The sequence below is a fragment of the Nipponia nippon genome, unplaced genomic scaffold, assembly GCF_047370975.1.
Source record: "Nipponia nippon isolate SJK-2023a ecotype South Korea unplaced genomic scaffold, ASM4737097v1 scaffold_5, whole genome shotgun sequence".
Classification (NCBI taxonomy): domain Eukaryota; kingdom Metazoa; phylum Chordata; class Aves; order Pelecaniformes; family Threskiornithidae; genus Nipponia; species Nipponia nippon.
Window position 1 is genome coordinate 53207708 of NW_028262369.1, and position 20056 is coordinate 53227763.

General features: G+C 39.9%; 1 protein-coding gene across 1 annotated transcript in view; it reads left to right on the forward strand.

The window, feature by feature from the left end:
* Positions 1 to 20056, forward strand: part of RGL1 (ral guanine nucleotide dissociation stimulator like 1) — an 83742-nt gene that overhangs the window by 22984 nt on the left and 40702 nt on the right. Inside the window, exons 3-4 of the mRNA XM_009463546.2 lie at positions 6779 to 6987; positions 17840 to 17917. Of these exons, the coding sequence (XP_009461821.1) occupies positions 6779 to 6987; positions 17840 to 17917 (287 nt within the window). The remainder of the gene's footprint in view (positions 1 to 6778; positions 6988 to 17839; positions 17918 to 20056) is intronic.

The window sequence follows — 20056 nt, forward strand, 5'->3', positions numbered from 1 at the left end:
CAGTTGTTCTTCAAACAACTTTTTCATCTGTCTTGCTACTTTCTTTAAGCGGTGTGTGACTGCATGTTAAGTGAAGGATACCTTAGGTTTTTCTTGTCGCAAACTGGTGTTATGGATGCTTGTATTTCTGGAGCTTTTGCAGTTTAATAATTTCTGCTGCCCTGCCCCCCAAGGATGAGTGTAGATATTGAAGGCTTATGCTGGAGAGCCTGTGTGTAAGAAAGCAGTATAAAAAAAAAAAAGGGCAAAATCACAAAGCGCATCTTATTCCTACTTTCAGAAGGTTAAAGCTGATTCACATCTAGGCAAACAGTGAAATGAAACAGTCATTCTTGATTAGTGCACCTTATTTTTAGTTAACTTATAAGTTACTGCACTTTAGGCAGTTTTATTCCAGCATAGGGTGTCTGTCCAGTAAGTTAATAAAAATACGTAGAGTGGAAAACTCCTCATCTGGAAAAGCTGTAAGTTTCAAGGAAGGTCAAAAGCATTTAAAAATCTGTTAAAATCAGTAAAAATGGAGTTTAAGAGACATTAGTTAGTTAGGTGCTCTTGAAAATAATTTTGCAGAATTTCTGAATAAAACGAGTCTTTAGTGAAGTGGTAATGTTTTAAATGACTAAGCCTGAAGAATATTTGATATCTCATTTACTTATTGTTCATCCCAGTTGTTTTCTTTGGTGTTTTTTTTTCCAGTCTGCCTAATGAAAAACAATTACATTGATTTCATTCCACAATTCTCACTTTGAGAATCTCCAGAGATAATATTTGCATTGGAAAAAAACTGCAGACCAGTGTTTTTTCGGGTAAAAGCGATTGTTTCCAGTGATATTTCTGAAATAATGACTACAATTCTGTATGTCATTATTTGGGTGGCAGCCTATTTTTGTACTGTTTAAAATTCGAACTGTTTTTTTACCTTGAGTCTCTACTCCTTCTTGCTAGGATGTATCGTTAATTTAGGAGACGGTGGAGTTTATAATTAATTTATAATCCCATTGAAGGTTAACAGGTAGTGTTTTTACCTTTGGCCCACGAGGCTGTGGGATCCAGATCTGCATTCTGGCTGTCAAACCGAGTGAAATACCTGGCAGCTTTGGGGCATGTGGAGGTTTTACTTTATTTTCCTGTCATTGGTAGGTAAAATGGCAAGCATATCTTGCCCAGTTCTTGCAAAGAAGGACTGATAGGAAATGGAGTTTATGGTATCAAAGGTCGCACATGGTGTCTCATCAGATTCATAAGGGAGTGTTGCTTTTACACACCTAGTAACAAGCTGGTTCTAACTTAGGACCTGCTTACTCAAGCCCTGTATTGGTGGCTGTTGCAGAGAGAAGACGTTTGTTGGATATTATGCTGATACTCATATCTTTTCCTCATCCTGGAATTGTGCGTGTGGCTATCTTGCACTTTCACAATGCCTTGGTGAGTCAGTGAGATTGTGTGTTGGTTCAGGAGCCAGCCTGTTCAGGGCAAGGTCAGGACCTTAATTGTAACCAGCTTGGAACCGAATTATAGCTCCTTCAGTACCAGGCATCTGCAGCTGGTTTTGGAGTTGGTTTGTGTTTGAAGGAACTTTTTAGCCTGAATGTTTTTTAATTTGTGTGGAGCTCTCCTGTTTCAGTAAGAACTGTATATGTGGGTAATGTTTTGTATTCTATAGCTGTAAGACGATCACCTTAAGAGAGTGGGCCCCTCTGAAGGTACAGCATTGCAGGAGATTAGTAAAGATGTTAGAATTACACTAGATCAGTACCTGCACAACCTCAAAAAATGACTTGCAAGAATATACCTCAGTTCAATCTTTCTACGTTTGCTTTTGAAAGATGCTGTCTATCTGGTAGGAATCTATTTGCTCATCAGTTACATTTGCAGATTATCCAGGTCCTAATCCATTGCCTGAAAAATTAACATGAAACTGTTTAAAAAACATAAAATAAATCATAATGTAAAATGCCATGTATGTTTGTTTATTTTTAGCCCTGTAGAAGACCAAGAAAATCTTACTGAAGCCCTGAGGTGTTGGGGTCTAACATCATTGTTAGACTGCTGGACATGTTGAAGGAGATGAACGGAAGGAGCTGGAGAGCCTTTTTTTGTTGTTTTGATGAACATAACACTGCAAAACTTCTGTTGGCTTTAATTGGTACCACATAACAGTGATCACCGTGTGCCACTGTCAAAACTTGCCAAGAGCTTTAAGCACATCTTTTAATAGCAGTGGATACAGTATTCCTCTAGCAGACAACACGAAAGCAAACATGAAAACTCTTTTGCCTTTGGGTAGCCTGGTTATGTCAGAGAAGAGATGGCCTCTTGATTAAATCCAGACTGAGTAGTTTCCTGTTAGCATGCTAACTCAGCCCACAATGTCTTATTCTGAAAGTCTGTTATTGAGCTTGTCTGCCAAGTCTTTTTTCCTTTTAAACTTACAGGCAGAATTGCTAAAATAATACAAATACAAACAATGCCTAAAAGTCTCTTAAAATGATTTCTAGCAGTTTAATGTTTTGCTGACAAACTCAGTTTTAGATTTTCAGGGTTTACGGTTGTTTTTTTGTTTTGCTTTGTTTGGGTTTTTTTTGTTTTTTGTTTTTTGTTTTTTTTTTTAAACATTCTCCCAACATGATGTCCTGGGGAAGTTGCAGTGTTGCAATTAACGGAAAATTTTGTGCATGTATCAATCTTGGAAGCAGATTCTGCCCTTGTTTGGTACACAGTCACATCAGTGAATGAGAGGTTTTTACACACTGAGCAGAATATGGCCTGAAGTCAATACATTGTGGAGTGGGGGAAAGTGCTGGACAGAAAATTAAGAGCTAAATACAGTCATGCAGAATTTCTTCCCTGTTTGAAAGTGGTTGTATTGTGTAACTAGTTGTTTTCAAAAGTGTATTTTAATTGTAAGATGAAAAGTCAGCAAGAAAATTTAATTTTTTTTTTTTTTCTGAGCAAGTTTTGCTTCGTGAGAATTTGAATGGAGGACATATATAGCGGTGGTAACAACATATCCTTTTAGTGTTTCTGTAACGGTGGTGTCATATATAATTCTATATGCACCTTGAAGTCAGGTTTATGACAAATTATACACCTCTAAAACAGCCATAAGATCCATGGAACAAGATTTTGCAGGTTACTCTGGTGTAATCTCATTCATTCCCTGTGGGATTGCATTGGGGTAACAGGGGGGTTTGGTGCAGTAGTACTGGACATTGCCTTGTCTATTTACAAAAGGCATTAATGGGTTCATGACACGAGACCAAGTTACCCAGTCTGTAATTTCACAGTCTGTTTGAACAGATGTAAAGCTGGGGTGCTTCCAGAAATTGTCTTACATCTTGCACTCAAGCTTGTTTTCCCTGTGTCAGCCTGTGTATTTCTGCAGCCATGGGGTGAACAAAGTTGAGCGACTTGTCTGAGTTAAACCTGACCCCACCAAATAAAATGAAGGGCTCTGTTTTGGCTGGACCACTTTCCCAGCCCAGTTCGCTGTAGGAGGCGGGCAGAAAAGGGCCTCTGGAAATGGCTTCTTTCAGTAGCTTAAACTCGGTATGAAATGGTGCCATTTTGCAGTTGAGATGTGGCTGCTAGTTTCCTAGGACCTCTGCTTGCCTACTGTGTCTATACTCTTTGCAGTCTGTTGACAGATCCTGCAAGATGCTCCTGGCTCTTCCAGGGCTTCCTACAGGCACAGAGGCACTTTTCTGCCACAGAAACTGTGCCTGGGCCCAATTCTTGTTAGAAAGTCCAGAACATTGTGGGGAACTGCTATTATTCCTATTTTATCTTTCCCTGTCTAGTCTGTTTTTTTTTAATACAGGCAGCAGGTTGCATTTTAACGTAACAACAAGAGTTTGTTGGACCTTGTTTAGCTGGGAAATGAGATCTCTGCAAGAGTAGCAGAGCTTTAGAATAATATTAGACATTTGTACTGTATCAGAAATAGCGTGGCCAGCAGGACCAGGGAGGTGATAGTGCCCCTGTACTTGGCACTGATGAAGCCGCACCTCGAGTGCTGTGTTCAGTTTTGGGCCTCTCACTACAAGAAAGACATTGAGGTGCTGGAGCGTGTCCAGAGAAGGGCAATGAAGCTGGTGAAGGGTCTAGAGCACAAGTCCTATGAGGAGCAGCTGGGGGAACTGGGTTGTTTGGCCTGGAGAAGAGGAGGCTCAAGGGAGACCTTATTGCTCTCTACAACTACCTGAAAGGAGGCTGTAGCGAGGTGGGGGTCGGTCTCTTCTCCCTCGTAACAAGTGATAGGACGAGAGGAAAGGGCCTCAAGCTGTGCCAGGGGAAGTTTAGGTTAGACATTAGGAAAAACTTCTTCACCGAAAGGGTGGTCAAGCATTGGAACAGGCTGCCCAGGGAAGCGGTTGAGTCCCCATCCCTGGAGGTACTTAAAAGATGTGTGGATGTGGTGCTTAGGGACATGGTTTAGTGGTGGACTTGGCAGCGCTAGGTTAATGGTTGTACTCGGTGATCTTAAAGATCTTTTCCAACCTAAATGATTCTATGATTGTTTAATCCAAAAAGGGATATCTATTATAAATAATTCAAAAGCAATGGAAGGTAGTGATATAAATATGAAGTGGCTGGGTTATCCATTCCTAATTATGTTATGAATATATTAATTTTTTTCTTTGTGTTTTGTTAGTATACCAAGCCAGAGTCAGTAGTGACTGTGAGCTGTTAACATGCTGTCTTCATGTCCTCAGTCTAGTACAAAGGTGTTGTGTTAACATTGGAGTATTGTTAGCCTTGTTGTTTCTAACTCATACCTTAGTAGGCAGTTTCTAGAGCAAAACTTCCGGTCAAAATGGCTGTGTGTCTAAATCTCATATTCGGTCCTCGTGGTGTTTCATCAGAATGAATTTGAGATGTATTGTCAAGGAACCATGGAGAAACCCAAAATATGGATTGTATTGTTCCTTAGGGGAGTCTCTTAATCTGTATAAATACTGACACAATATTGAAAACCCAGAAGAGCTGTTAAATTATAAAATATTACTTTAAGGCTGGGAAATTTGACCTAATGATACACTGTTACTATCTGGTATCATGATACAGCAGAAGCTGTTACCTAGGAGGGGAAGGTTGTGATTTGGAAGAGAACCATCACAGCAGTCCCAGGTGAAAGCTTGCTGTGGGTGCATATGTAAGGAGGAAATCTGCAGCGGAATAATGCTGTAATGGGTTGAACTCCTTAGTTTTTATCCTGAGATTGCAGGAGAATTGATGATGCAAAGACTAAGCTAGACTGTTGTGTGTTCATGCCAAGTACAATTTTATTTCCTGTAGTATTTTTCTACTGATATATTTAATCTAGCCTAAAAAGATTTAAGATTTTCCCCCCCACACACAGAGTCTTGAAATATTTCACGATGGCCTGATTTTTCCTTTGCGTAATGCCATTAAGCCTAGCTAGGTACAAGCCTTGCCTTAAAATACTTTCTAAACTCAGTATATGTGAATAAAAGTAACTCTATACTTCAAAAAGATATTTCATTCATTCAGATGACCTTCTAATAGTTTATTTACATAAATCATAGTGATGTCTGGGGATTTTTGACAGGGTTTTTCTTTTCACTCATGGTTGCAGACGCTTGAACAGGCTCAAGCCCTTTCTTTCTCTCAAGGAAAATGACCTTTTTGTTACTGGAGTTTTATTAGTGCTGGTGATGTGCGATTATAGTGATTTAATGTTTATGATGCATGTCATCTAATTGTGACCAAGGTAAAAAAGCAGGTGTGTCACAGCACGTTGTCCTCAAGCTGAGGATGCAGTATGTCAGTCGGTTCAGTTCCTGTTAAACAGCAGCAACGGAAGGGGAACTGTACGCTTCCCTATGCTGCCTCTGTAGAGTTCGGCCTTTCTTACACTAGTGGTCTGAGCATTCCTTCCCAGAGATAGTCAACTCAAAAGGTAGAGAGAAATTTTCTGTTAGATTGCCCTTGTTGATGTTTTTTATTTATAATCCTATTTTTAAAGCTTTTTATCACACATACTTAACAAATAAGTATTTAAACTAGTCACAAAACTAATTTTCCGAACTGTCCTCTAAATAGTGGCAGAATTTAAGAGAATTATTCTAGTTATTTCAGGCTTAAAGCAGGCTGTAAGCATTAAAACCAAATGCCGTTTAAAAAACACACACCCCCCCAACACCAAACCCTAAACTTGTTGACAAATACTGTGCCAAACAGGAACTGTAAGAGAAAAATGAAATGTTATAATGGCATGTTTGCAAGATGACTTTGACACCATCCTTGCAAAAGTATCATGAAATGTTTTGCATCCAAATCTGTTCATGACCTTAGATTCTGTGTGGCAACCCAAAGGTGGTATTTTCAGCAAGGGAATCACAAGTGCTGATGCTAAAGTTGTGGTCAGTTTTCATATTTATTCAGAAGTTAAGTGAGACACTGAATTACCACTATTGTTCCCTCCAGTAATACTATTCTTTGTGGGATAATGGATTTTCTTTTAGATAATAATATGTGATGGGATTATAAGATAACTTATAGCAGTCGCACTATAAAATATTTTGTGGAGCATGTCAGAGAAATATCTTAAAGATAAACTTACTAAAACCCTCCATTATTTGATACAGCATTTGGTGTTTGGAGAGCCAAAATTGACAAAATCGGTTAGTAACTGAAGATGGACTATTCCTGTGAAAAGATGGAATTTCACTTGTGTTTCATTGTGAAAGCTGTGTCAGGGATCTATCTGGCTTCTGTCTGATTTTTGTGCTTTGTTTTTGTTTCAACATTGTAGGTTGAAGGGGACCAGTTACCTCCAGAACATACTGTGAGCCAGTATGAAACATGCAAGATCAGGACAATAAAAGCTGGAACTTTGGACAAACTTGTGGAGAATCTTCTGACAGCTTTTGGGGATAATGATTTTACCTACATCAGTATCTTTCTCTCAACGTACAGGGCCTTTGCTTCTACTAAGGACGTACTGGAACTTCTCCTTGACAGGTGAGAGCCTATATATAATGGAAACTGAGCCATCATTTACATGATAGGGAGATGTTGTCAGGAATTTCTTCCATTACTTTTAGTGGACATGGACTTAATAACCTGATGGACAGATATCAAGAATACTGCAAAATTCAGAATTTCAGCATAAACATAAAATGTGTAAATGCATGCTGCCCACATCCCAACTCTCATTAAAGCATAGTCACCAGGTAGGGAAAGCGTGCCATGTCTGACTGCTAAGGAACCAAACTGGGACCAACACAAGAAAACTAATATAGTTTCCCCCCCAAAAAAGAAGAGAATGCATGGGCTGCAAAGTCATAGCTAGAATAGATTCTTATGTTTTGCCGGATACTGATATTTTCAGACCTCACTCTCCTGTTTGGGGGCTGCTGATTTGAAATGGGGATTGTACAAACATAAGAAAGAATTCACTATCCCTGTCTGTTACTTCACGTGAACGTGCAGTCATAAATTTTTGCAGACAGCACAAGAACCGCTTAATGTTATAAGAATAGCTTTTATGGGAAGACTGTTAAATCATGTCTGCTATATCTGTATAAATGCTTAGAACATGCAACATTAGTTTTCTCACCCTAAATTCTAACTGAGACATGACTGGGTCAGAGGTGATCTTATTTTGGGAGTACGTATTTATTGTATTTTCAAAATCAAGTGATGTACAGGAACAGTTATTCTGGCGTACAGTAATTAGAACAGAGGAGTAGCATAAGAACTACTAGGTTTTAATTTTGGCTCTCCCACTAGGTAGATAAGGAACAAGGCATGGATAAGTTATCTGTGCTTTTCTTTTGTATCTGAAGAGGAGTATAATACTACTTGCTTTGTAGGAATGTTATGTCGCTCAATTAATAATGATGTTGAAATGCCTAGCTGCCAGGCCTGCTGTGATTGTAATAACAGCTGTAGTTGCTCAAGTCCAGTAACTTCACAGCCAGGTAAGAAGTCAGATGAGGAAAGAGCTGCCATCCTGGGGAGCAGAACGTACATTTAGATTTACTACTGTGAGCTTTACCTCTCAGTCCATACCAATTCTGACGCAGGACATGAAGAGCAATAAAAATTGACAGTGCATATATAAAAGAATATAAAAATGTTGAGGAGTTCCTTCTTTTGAATGGGTAATTCTTTCTACACCCTCAGTTTTGGATTCTATGTTTTGGACATACGTATCTTTGAAGAATAAAATATGAAAGGACACCAAGTTTGTGTGGATTCTAGTAACTTTAAAGAGGAGCTAACTTGCCAGGTGACAGTGTGTCATGAGAATCTCTTGCTTCCTAAACACATGAAATTGCCAGAGCCACAAATTTATAGGAGAAACCAATAGTTGTATGCATATACATTGTCACTTTCAGCCAGTAATGTTTCGTGTATGATTTATTTTACTTACTTTTATAAAAATATATTAACAGAAAAAGTTAGAACAAGTAAAATAGTAGCCTTTGCAAGGATGCTTTGCCCAAAATGGCTATTTTAAATATCATTCCCCGAACAGTGTAGTTTTTGTTGCTCTGTGTTGGTGGGTTGCCAGACTGCTCTTTCAGGGCTCTTATATATTAATTGATGTGTATCTGGGGAAATTTTCTTTCTGTAATCAATGAGAACTTGCGAGTAGCTCAAATAATGTGAATCAGTCAGTCAAAGGTGGCTCTAAACCCAATGATATACACCTTGCTTTTCAATTAAAGGCTCTTAAGGTGTCTTAAGACAACTTATTTTGTCTTAAAGTACATTCATATATCCTGTTTAAATGCCCAGAAAGCATCTCCATGTGCATTCCCCACCCAGTTCAACATAGTTTTGATTTTTAGTAGTTTCCATTCTTATTTCTCTCTTACTGCGGTACTTCAGTAATGCAAATAAATGTCCTGCCTGAGGCTGTGACCTCACTTTACAAATCACTGTACAAACATGCCTAGAAATTTTTGCAACAGGCCCCACCCTGAAGACCCTCTACTGTCAAGAGATGATAAAGAAAAACAGTGAGAGGAATAGACTATGATGCAGATACTTAGGAGGAGCATACTAAGGCAAAGAGAGAGTAAGGGTTTAACTCACAGTGACAGTTTTGGAATTAGACCTGGGTTTTCATGCATCCATGTTTTTACAACAACGTATCTGGTTGTTTTTTGCTGTCCTCAGGAGGCAGAAGACTGTTATGCAAAGAGCAATTCACATATTAGACTTGTTTAATTTGTATAATTATAAAAGATCCCGTATATCTGACAAGCAAGTTTAGAATCTACTATCAAATCTGTTAAGCTGGGTGATCACCAAAGTGATGTTTTTGGAGAAAAGTTCTTGGCACTGGGAAGCTGCCTTGGGTCCTTGGTGGTGGGCTGGCTCTTTGGTTGATGCAAAGTCCCTGGGCAGGACTAGGAAAGCGATCTTGTAGCTGTTGGGATGCTTTGTCCTCCTGTGTGCTTCTGCACAGAGGACTTTCCGTGTATAACCCTTCTATGGGACAGGTGATTATTTCATGTGCAAGTGTCTGGATCTTTTCCTCTTGGCCGCCTCACCTGGCTGGATTCAATGGGTGCTCCAGGCGGTTCTGTCCAAGAAGCCAAGCTGTGGGTGCTGCTGGAGGTCTGGATGAACTGAGGCATGGGAAGGCATGTTCAGCTGTGGTGTCCCTGCTCGTGCTTTTGCCCCTTTGCACTTAATAGGGGATATAGCTCTCCAGAATTGTCAGTTCAGCCCTTCAATGAGTACTGAAATAATTAAATCTCTCTGTAATTGAGGACTGAAGCATTTTAAACTTGGGGTTGGGGCCAAAGGGGTATTTTCTTGAAACATCAGTCCATCCTACAGTCAATTAGCCTTGTTATGGTTTTGGTTGTTTTATGGCGTTTCATTACTAGCCATTGAAGTGTTCAAACTCTGTTAGGCTGCAGTGTTACAAGGATGATGACAAAGTCTTTTGGGAATCTTGCTTTTGCACTGGAATTTCTAGAGTCCTCTAGATATGTTCTATTTTCTTGCCATATTTTCCCCTAGTGAAAAGGATCATAGCAACCTAAAAATAGAAACGTACAAAATTAGTGAAATATGGAAGTTATGAAATCAGATACTCAAAGATCAGAAATTTGAGAGGGGGAAGAACTCAAGATCTTTATGAAGTTCATCATCATGGGCTTTAGTTTCTATTTCTGTATTGTTTTCTTTAATGTAAGTATTAATGTTAGGATTTTAAAAACATCCTGCAGAAAGTAATTACTCTGAGAATCATTGGTCATGAGACACCTAAACTCTTTGGGCTCCTGTGGAAATGCCAGCTCCATGCAGTAAAGGTTTCTGTAAATTGTATAGCTGGTGCAATTTAGCTCAATTAACTCTGCAATTAAATTCTTAATATTTTCATATCTGGGAATTACATCTGTAATATTACAATTGGATTGCAGCACAAAAGAAGTGGCAAGTCTGACTTATGAGTCTGTCTTACTTTTTCTCAGGAGTGTATCAGAGGTGAGAAAACAAGCCTTGATTAGAAAAGAAATTGAGCAGACGGGACTAACTCAGCTTTGAAATGTGTGCATAGCCAGTTTATAAGGGATTTCATTTGAGCATTCAAGCAGGAATGACAGGAAAATAGATGTCCTTTTCTAAAGATGATGTGCTTGTTATTCACTGCATTGTTGGCTGCTGATTGAGGGGAAGGATCTTGGGTCAGACTTGTGCACTGCTGTGTCCTTGTGGTCTTCAAGAGATTGAGTTCCTGTCCCGTTGGTTTTTGGTAACGTGCTGGCATGGTAGAAGCCCTGCTTTAAGGATGGACATCCTCTTGTGGTTGGCTTTGAGGGTAGGAAGGGAGGATAAAGGAAGTTTGGATACTGTAGTTTTGCTTCAAACAAATAGCCTAAATGATATTTATAGCAACATCTCAGGTAAGTTTGGGTAGTCTGGTTGTTTAAAGCAGCAGCAAGTCAGGAGCATATGTCACTCTAAGGAAGTTGGCCCTGCCCTCCTCTGATGCTGCTTTGAAGAGGTGAAAATGTCAGAAGAGGGCAAGAAAGCATAGCGGAAAAGTCTCCATAGAACAGAACTTTCTTTTCTGGGCCCAATTCTGATCTTACTGGCTTGTGTACCTCTCAGAGCAAGTTATAACGTCTCCTTCAGAGGAAGGGCACGTAGGCTGCCTGACCTTGTCAACATTATCCCCAGCCTTTTATAATAAATGATAGAATCCACAGGAAATCCTAGGAGGTCACCACTTCCTTCCCCTCTCACAAATAGTGTTTAAGAATCCATGGATGTTTCTCTTGGCTTTTTCAAATATCATGGATAATCTAGAATTTTATGTCTTGGGACAAAATATAGATGAAACTTAAGCTATAAAAGTTAGAATGATTTACATGCAGCTGTGGAATATGGACTTGTGAAGAAAAGCAGATGTTATAAGGAAAAATAAAAAAAGAAATGGATAGTAATTGAATTTAACCAGCTTAGTTTTCATCTCTACATTGGTGCAGAGTAAGTAGCAAAGAGTCTGCATTTTTGCAACTTTCTTATTAGTGATGCTTGTTAATAAGTATCAGTACAGAGACTGAAGTGGGTGTCAGCTCATAATCTGTGTTTTAGAGGTACTTGTCTTTTGTTTTCTAGTGAAGGAAAAAAGTAATGAAAAAGGCAGTCTCTTAAACAAACAAGTAAGATTTTGGCATTAGTTGTCAATTTTAGTTTCATGTGAAGAGCTTAAGCCCTGTTTCTTATTCTTGGTGATAGAGCAGGATTATGGAGTAAGGGAACAATCGTGAATGGCAATGCTGAGCTCTTGTTGTTTGGTCCAAGGCAGAACAGTGATGTGGCCAGATCATAAAAGGCCCTTCTAACTTTTTACAGGTGAGCAGCTCCTTGACATAGAGTATGACAGAACAGCATCTGCCTCTCCCAGTTGTGGGACATATTTTTTGTAGGAACGTACACATTGACAAACTTCCTCCAAAGTTTAAGTGTGGAAGCTCTATCACCCTCAAGTCCAGTGCATTCAGTTTATGTTGGATTTGCTGTGGATAAACCCCTCACGTGAGTGCTGCAGAATTGTCTGGTGTATGCATTAGACATACACAAATCCAGATTAGACAACAAGGGTCCTGGGACTCTTGGAAAGTGTCCTGGGAAATCTGGATATATTGTACCCACAGTGTGTGGGGATACCTGCTGGTCATTTGATGCTGTCTGCAGAGTATCCTGTCCAAGCAGTGCAAGCATTAACTGAATTTGGGGCATGAAACATTTTTTCTGTCCAAAAAAGGTGAGATGCTCTTCCCTGAGTGACAGAGGTAAATAAAAAAAGCAGATGCTGTACTTAAGAGAAACTGAAGTGTTAGGGCAGAAAAAAAATGAACTTTTAAAAGGTTTGAATAATTCAGAATAATGTGTGCTTTTGTTAAATCAGTCTGTGCTGCGGTGAGGCTTTGTGAAATCTTCTGGGCAAAACCTTTTTCCTGGCTTGGGCCTTACTCTGTTAAAATAAGCTGTGATCTGCCCTGTGAGCATGTGAGGCTCTGCAGCCATCGCTAGCTCCTAGGAGGCCTTTCTGGGCTGTACACTCTAATCTTAATTTCCTGCATGGCTGCGGAGGAGTTGGTAGTTTTCTCTCTCCCAGTGTGGTAGGATGGACAAAAGGGACACGCATGTTGCTTACACTGTCCTTACTGCTCTTCACATGACGTCAGAAAGCGGGAGGAAGTCCTCCCAAAGGCAAACACGCATGGCTTCGGTTATGTCACAGCAGGAATCGCACAGTTGCACGGTGCTAGTCCTTGTGGTATTTTTGACTCCCACAGCCCGTGCCGGTATTGTCATCACAGAAATGCACAAACCAACGGGGCAGAGAGGAACGTTTCTAAAGGCAGTTTCTGCCCTACGATACAGCCAGTGCAGGGAGTGGAGTCACACAAAGTATCAAACAAGGCGTATGAAAAGGTTTAAATTGTTAATGTACAATTCAGACTATTTTAAGATCAATGCAATTCCCCATGTTTCAGTCAGAAGATAGTTATTTGATTTTTAGTGCTATGCTACCTATTGTAATGGACTTTACATTGGGCCCTTTGATATCTTCTATCTTTAGTAAAATCAGAGATGTGCTGTTTGCTTTCTGAGTAACTTTTAACATTTCTTGGAGTTTGTGAATAAATCTGTTCTTTTTTTTTTTTTTTTTTTGTCGGTGTGTTGGTTCCCATCCCTGCACCCCACCCCCCCACCCCCCCCCCCAGCCCTCCAGGACTTCAAGTTAAGCTTTTGCTTTTTATTAAATTTGAGCCTGCAGCCCTATTCATTCTTTTGGCTGGATTCAGCCTATAAAGGTTTTCTTTTAACATAGAGTAGAAGTCAAACTAAACAAAATCTTGGGCATAAGCTGGTATGTTGAAAAGTGAGGGGGATGACTTGTATTTTCAAAGCTATTTAAGAGTAATTGGACATCCGCATCCCTTTAGTATTCATGGAAGTTTGGCATCTAAATGCAGCAGACAGCTTTGAAAACCTGCCAAGTCTTTAACACTATATGTTCTGATATTTTCTCTTTGTTTGGTAGAAGTGGGCAGGCAGATTTAAAAGAAAAAAAAATCTTGTTGGCATTTTGATGTGAAAACCCTCAATGGAAGTTCATGGAGAGAGGAAACAGAGACCAGCTCCTCCTGCCCCTGGGTGTGGGGGTACAGCATGATGCCTATGCAGAGATCCTTCGGTATCCCCAGTGTTGCTGGGTGCGCTGTGGAATTAAATGCTCACAAGTGTGATGGAAGCCAAAGATGTTTAGCTGTCCAGATGAGAGCAGAACCAGGCCAAGGTCCTCTCTTACGTATTTTATTTTGTCCTGGTAATCGTGTTCCTTGCAACAGCGCTTAAAAGCAGGGCCATGCTGTGCTTGGCACAGTTGCATATAAAGTAGCAACTGGTTCCTATCTCAAGGAGTTTACAGAGAAGGGAATGGATACTGTTTGATGGGAGAGCCAGAGCTGGATAATGACAGCAAATAGCAAGTTAGTTTTATATTTTCATTTCATTTCTTCTTCTGGAGAATGGCTCGATAGTGGGTAAATGGAGAAGAAAATAAAGGCAGAGAGGGGACATTGAAGGAATGGGTCCTTCATAGCAGACTACACTTTTAGGACAGTAGCTTTATATAGCATTTGGCTCACTGTTGTTGCTGTAGCATCTATTCTTTCCTCTGTTGTTTTCCTGTATACCAGGTGGCTTGTCTACTCAACTGAAGAAGGAACTTAATTTCCATGATTCTACGTGTGTATAATTCAAAACACCTTACAATTCTTGCTGAGTATCTGTGCTTCCAGTCACTTGTTTCAATGCTTATAAGTCTTATTTAGGGATTTGTTCGGGGCTTTTGCAGAGAACCACCTTTCCTTATTATTTCCGAGTCATTCAAAGAGTATTTTCCTCCCTCTTCTTCCCTTTCCTCCTCAACAGAGATGCAGGGGTGTGTTTTCTACTCTATTTTTCAGTATTTAAATATTCAGTACTACCCATTACATTCTGGTCTCATTTGCTTAGTCAGTCCCTTTGAGTGGAGTCTATAACTTTCCAAACACGAAGCAAGGCTGAAAAGTTCTGTGGGCTACAGGATCCTTTTGTTTCTCATGTCTCTTTTTGTATGCAAAGCATTCATACAAGGCTGGGTAGTGAATGGCTCTTTGTCCAGGAGCTGGTGAGAACAGAGCAGTGGAAGTCTGCAGAAATGCTGTTCTTTACATCAGATGTGTCATTAACTCCTCCTAACCCGTATTTAATGGCCTGTTGTTCATGCAGAGCTCTTGCGTTGAGATAGGCAGAGGTTTACATCTGGCAATATAACAAAGAGTTATATACTTCTCCAGTTTTGTGTAGAAAATTGCCTGCTCTTTATTACTGTGTTATGGATTTATATTATAAAAACCAGCATGTGTGTCTCTAGCGGGATTTAAATGCAAATGCCTAATGGTCTGCAAATACATATATTTCATACAATACTAGGACAATGACATTGTGAGTCATCTCAATAAATTGTGCTTTAAGAATTAAAGGCAAGTTTTGAAAAATCAATCTAAAAATTTATTTTTTATTCAAAAACTGAGACTTTCTTTGCATATTTCTCCCAGCAGGGGGAAAAATATCTTTTGTCTATTGGTTAAGATATATTTTAGTCATCTTACCTAGCAGATGGCAGTGGAGAGTGAAATCCTCTCCCTTTAGCAATAGGACAGGAGCAGCCGTCGTAGCGTGTAATGTACGTTATATCAGCAGCATGTCTTGACTCTGTCTTGGGCAATCTCCACTGAGAAGGCATCAGCATAGTTCTCTAAATATCCCCCCTGTGCTCTTTTTGTATCTTTTTGGTAAAACAATGTGTTACCCAGTGTTACTTGGAAATGCAAGACAATCTACAGGTCTTCAAGAGCAAATATTGAAACCAATAGAGTTAAATAAAAACAAGTTAAACTTTCCGCTTCAGCTTAGCGAAGTGATGGCATTCACTGAGGTGTGTGGCAGTATTGTTCTTAAGGCTTCTCTGATTTATTCCATCCTTGCAGTAAAGCAGTGGGAAGTACCTCAAATAGTTAATTGCGTTCACTTTGAATTGCAAATGCTAGTAACGAGCATTTAGGATATGACTGAGAGCTGAGAGAGGCCAGGTAGGATTAAGTGGTGAATTTGGGCATAGCAGAGAGTCAGAAAGAAGGTACCTATTCAATTTTACAGCTTCAGTAGTGCTGATCCCAATAAAAGGAGCGCAGGCAGGGTGTGAAATTGCTTGGGAGAATATAGGAGAAAGCACAGAGGCCATTGGTGCACCAAAAATTTCAGAACAAGATTGACAGCCATTCTTGTACCAAGCAGTGGTGGTTCTGTGAATGCTCCTGTTGTGATTCACTGGGGGATCGAGGTGTTATTCAGCATGTTTTAGAAGTGGATTCTACCCCATTGTCAGTTTTGCTAAGCATATTTTTCTTTAGATGCTTGGATTAGCTCTGTGAAATCGCAACAGCAAAATGTGTTATCCTGTACGTACTTCAATCTCTAAGGACCCTTTCCATTTTAAGAAGTCCTTAAAATCTAGTGTCATACTTCTGCTGTCCTATAGAACCAGCAGGTTTGTTTCTGGATAACTGAGAAGAATCTGGGCCCTTTAAAACATAAGTTTGCAAGTTTTTATGCATGTGTTATGCCTTTTTTTTCTGGACAGATAAAACGCTGAGATTTCCGAAGTCTTCGCCACTGATGTGGGAACTCAGGTTGAATGGGGGACAGTTATTGGTCAGACTGAGCTACTGGGGTCAAGCAGTCATGATTTTGTTCTCAGCTTTGTCACAGATATGCAGTAATAACTGGAGCAAATAATTTTTGTTATGTCTACCTGCAATGTAGTTGGAGAGGCAAGATCTCATTTTAAATGAGCTGTTTCAGATAATGCAAGTGGTCTTAGCGCAGTACTCTCAAGGCTAAGTAAGCCCAAGCTGATCTCCTTAGGAGTGTGGCTACGCTGCTCCTATCGGAGGGATTAATTGTTTGCCTTTATTAACTTGGGTTTACTTAGCAGTGCCCTGGAATGTATGCAAATCCTCGATCTCTCTCTGCCTCAGCTTCCCTATCCACAGTGGAATTGTCCAACATTAAGCCCTTGTCATAACATTGTTGAAACAAGTTCTTACTTTAAACTATTGTGGAGTTCTGAGATTGTGAGCCATGGTAGGGCAAAACATCAATATGAGGGTGGTGAACGGTGGTGCTAAAACATGTTCTTTACAACCTAGCAGATGTGGTGAGAGTGAGCTCGAATTCAGTTGCACTAGTTGACTTTCTGTACAGATCTGGGATTCTTACATGTGAAGCCTCAGACTGATACTTTAGAGGAGCATGAAACTACCACCTCTTATGTTTATCCTTTGAAACATATTGGATGAATTTGTTAAAGTTCTGGCATGAACCTTCTGGACACAAACCGACAGCCCACGATATTTTCTCTATCTGATGTTACTAGGATGTTGTAGCACAAACACTTAAAGATGCGCTACTTCTCCAAACTATTCAGATTAATTGCAGGTGCTTGACACAATTAGTTGAGCACAGAATGTGTAAAACCAGCTTGCCTCATTCTGGACTGTGAGTAATTGTGCGCCTTCATTAAAGCTGCCTGTAAGGAACCATGAAATTCTTTATGGAGCTGTATATCTGAAACAATAGGCACTCCCATTGAAAATGAAGTGCATAATCCTGCCTTCAAGGCATATGCGTTGCCTATGTAGGTAAGAGATTTTACTTTGCGCTGCTGTTGTGCCCACGGCTTCCTCTTTCCCAGTGGCATTTTCACAGCGCCACGGGCCATTCCTGCTTGTGACAACTGTGTCAGCAGTTTTGGCACAAGTGGGCACGTGCCACCTAGAAAACTGTGTGTGAAATCACACTTGGGTTTAGAAGGAATGACAAATACTAGAGAAACAGAAGCTGTATCAGAGAAAGTGGTTGTATTACAGCCTCATTGCACACTGGAATGTTGCTCTAGGAAAGGATAGAGTGAAAATAGTCAAAAAGGGTCTTGGAGCTGTGAGCAAAGAAACTATTTTGGTTGATTCCTGCTGTGTGCAGGCTGCTTCATATAAATTAACAAATTAGGTTGGAAGGTACTGGCTGTCTCTTTAGGAATTTTTTCCTTCAGACTGAAATAATCTTCAAGCTCCTTAATTTTGCCCAAATGTTAGATTCTGTATTTGTAGTTTGAGCTAGAAACGCTTTTTAGTTGTTTAGGATAATTGTACATGAATTATGCTATTTGAGATTTTGCTTTTATTCAGTAGGGGCTCCTCTAAACACCCATCTCATTTTTCAGGTTTGGAATCCTGGAGACCTCAAGCTGTGAAGAAGTTGGAAGCCAGAATTCCTCCGAATCCAAAACAGTACTCAGGACGTAAGTATGGTTTTGTACAGTGATCCCCAGTCAGGATTCAGTATTGGAGGAGAATGTGGGCAGCATCGCTGTTATTTCCTTTGAAAATTCACAGCACTGTTTGCTTGCTTAAACAAGCTTGTGTAAAGGCCAAATATCAACTGTCTCCTAACATATCCAATAATATAACCCAGAGATCTTTCTGTCAAGGAGATTGTCTCAGAATTAAATATGAGATGAACACATCTAGGCCAACATTTTGTTGATTAAACAAACAAGGAGTGTTTGTTTCCCCTGCCTTATCTATAGCAGTAAATGGTTATTGCTTATGACTGATTTTATTGTGCATTACAACAGTGTCTGCAGACCAAAGCTGAGGTGGTTTCAGGCAACGTGTGTATGCATGTATCTTTTCCACTAGTGTCCCTATGATTTACAGTGTTGCTTTTAGAGTGAAATTTAAATTCTGAAGTCATCCTAATTTGCAGGAAAAATAGGAAAGCTGTTTTGAAATGCAGTTTAAATGGGAAAAAAGTGCTTTGGTTATCCTCCTAGGGTCATATGAAACTGCATTTTATCTTTAGACATTGGGTGTAAAATGTGCCTTAGGTCATCAGCATTTGTACTTTGACGTCTGTATGACCTGTGGTTTGCATGCATTGTGGCAGTAAAAAGTAGCTGCGTTGTTATATTTGGTTACAGTATGTGGTGATGCTTGATTCTTGTCGGTGTTACTGAAGATTGTCTTTCTATGAATTTATCTCAGCTTTCACTAGTTAAGAAAACCTTAAATTTTTTTGTCAGTGCACTGATTTCTTAAGGCGTGATTGAAGAAGCCGCCTTTAGTTTCCTGTTGTTTTGAGACAGAAGAAAAATGTTGAACTTTTCTATCATGAGATACACAGTCCAATCAAGACTGAGAAATACACTGCAGGTTTTTCATTCCTGGGATCCAGGCAGACTGTCGATTCAAATCACATTCTGTTCTATAATATTGGGCCTGCTCTTCCCACTGCTTACCTCCATGCTCTTCTGATGGCCTATGTGTTGGGATAGGGGGGTTTTGAGTCTGACTTAAACCAGTTCAAATATTCCCGTCTAGAAATGTGCCATTAACATAGTGAACACCTTCCTGTCCTCCATTGTCTGAATGGAGTGGTTAGACAGCGGGGTCGCTTTGCCTTCTGTCATCCGTGTGGAAACTGTTTTGTTTAACCACGAGAGATAAATTGGTGAAAGCTCCTTGGCTGTGAGCATTTCAATAGCTGTCTCTGAAAACACAATGAATTATGCTTGCTTGACTGCAGGAGAAATGTAGAGCTTAATTAATGTATGTAAATGATACAGGATTCTCAAAGGCTTTAGTTAGAAACAAAATGTTATCACTTGTTAATTTTTTTTTTTTTAAGCACTTAGCAAGGACAGAAAGCTACAAGCTCTAATGATTTGGGCTGTTCCCCTTGCCCCATGAGACTTGACATGGGAGTTCAGTTCTCCTGGCTGGTGCAACAGGGAGCTATCCATGTTTTTCTCCCACTTTGCCATAAGATCTCACCAAAAAACAGCTGGTAGTTAAAACTTGGTCATAAGCACCAAGAAGGCAGTATTATGTAGTGGGTAGAGGCAATAATAGGCAGCCAGGGCGTTCCCACACTCCCATCCAAAATGAACTCTAAGGTCTCTTCCAGCTTTGGGCAGACCGTTAGACCTCCCCCTATGTCAGTCAGTCCAGCCATAAAATACAAGCTAAAGCAGTACCCTTCCTGCAGAATAGACTAAGGATTAATATTGGGGATGAGGAAGATGATTTCAACAGTATAAATCATGTTGGGATTAATCCCCTCCCATGTCTCTTCATGGACCCAAAGGAGCCTGATTATGAGATGGAGAAAATAGGGGTGAAAGCAATTTTGACATTAGTGTCACTCAGGCTTTGGGTAAAATGCATCAATTTTTTTTTTACTCCTAGAAGTGAGCATGCAAGTGAAATAGCATTTAGTAGGAGCATGTTTGTGTGTTTTGTTTTTGGTTTTTTTTTTTAATGGAATTGTTTTTCTACTGATATACACATAGTTTATCATATACCCCCTGCCTAGTCTGCCTAGTTGCTTCCTGCTGCATCAATGCTGTCTCCCCTCTTGGCACGTAATCGTCATGTAA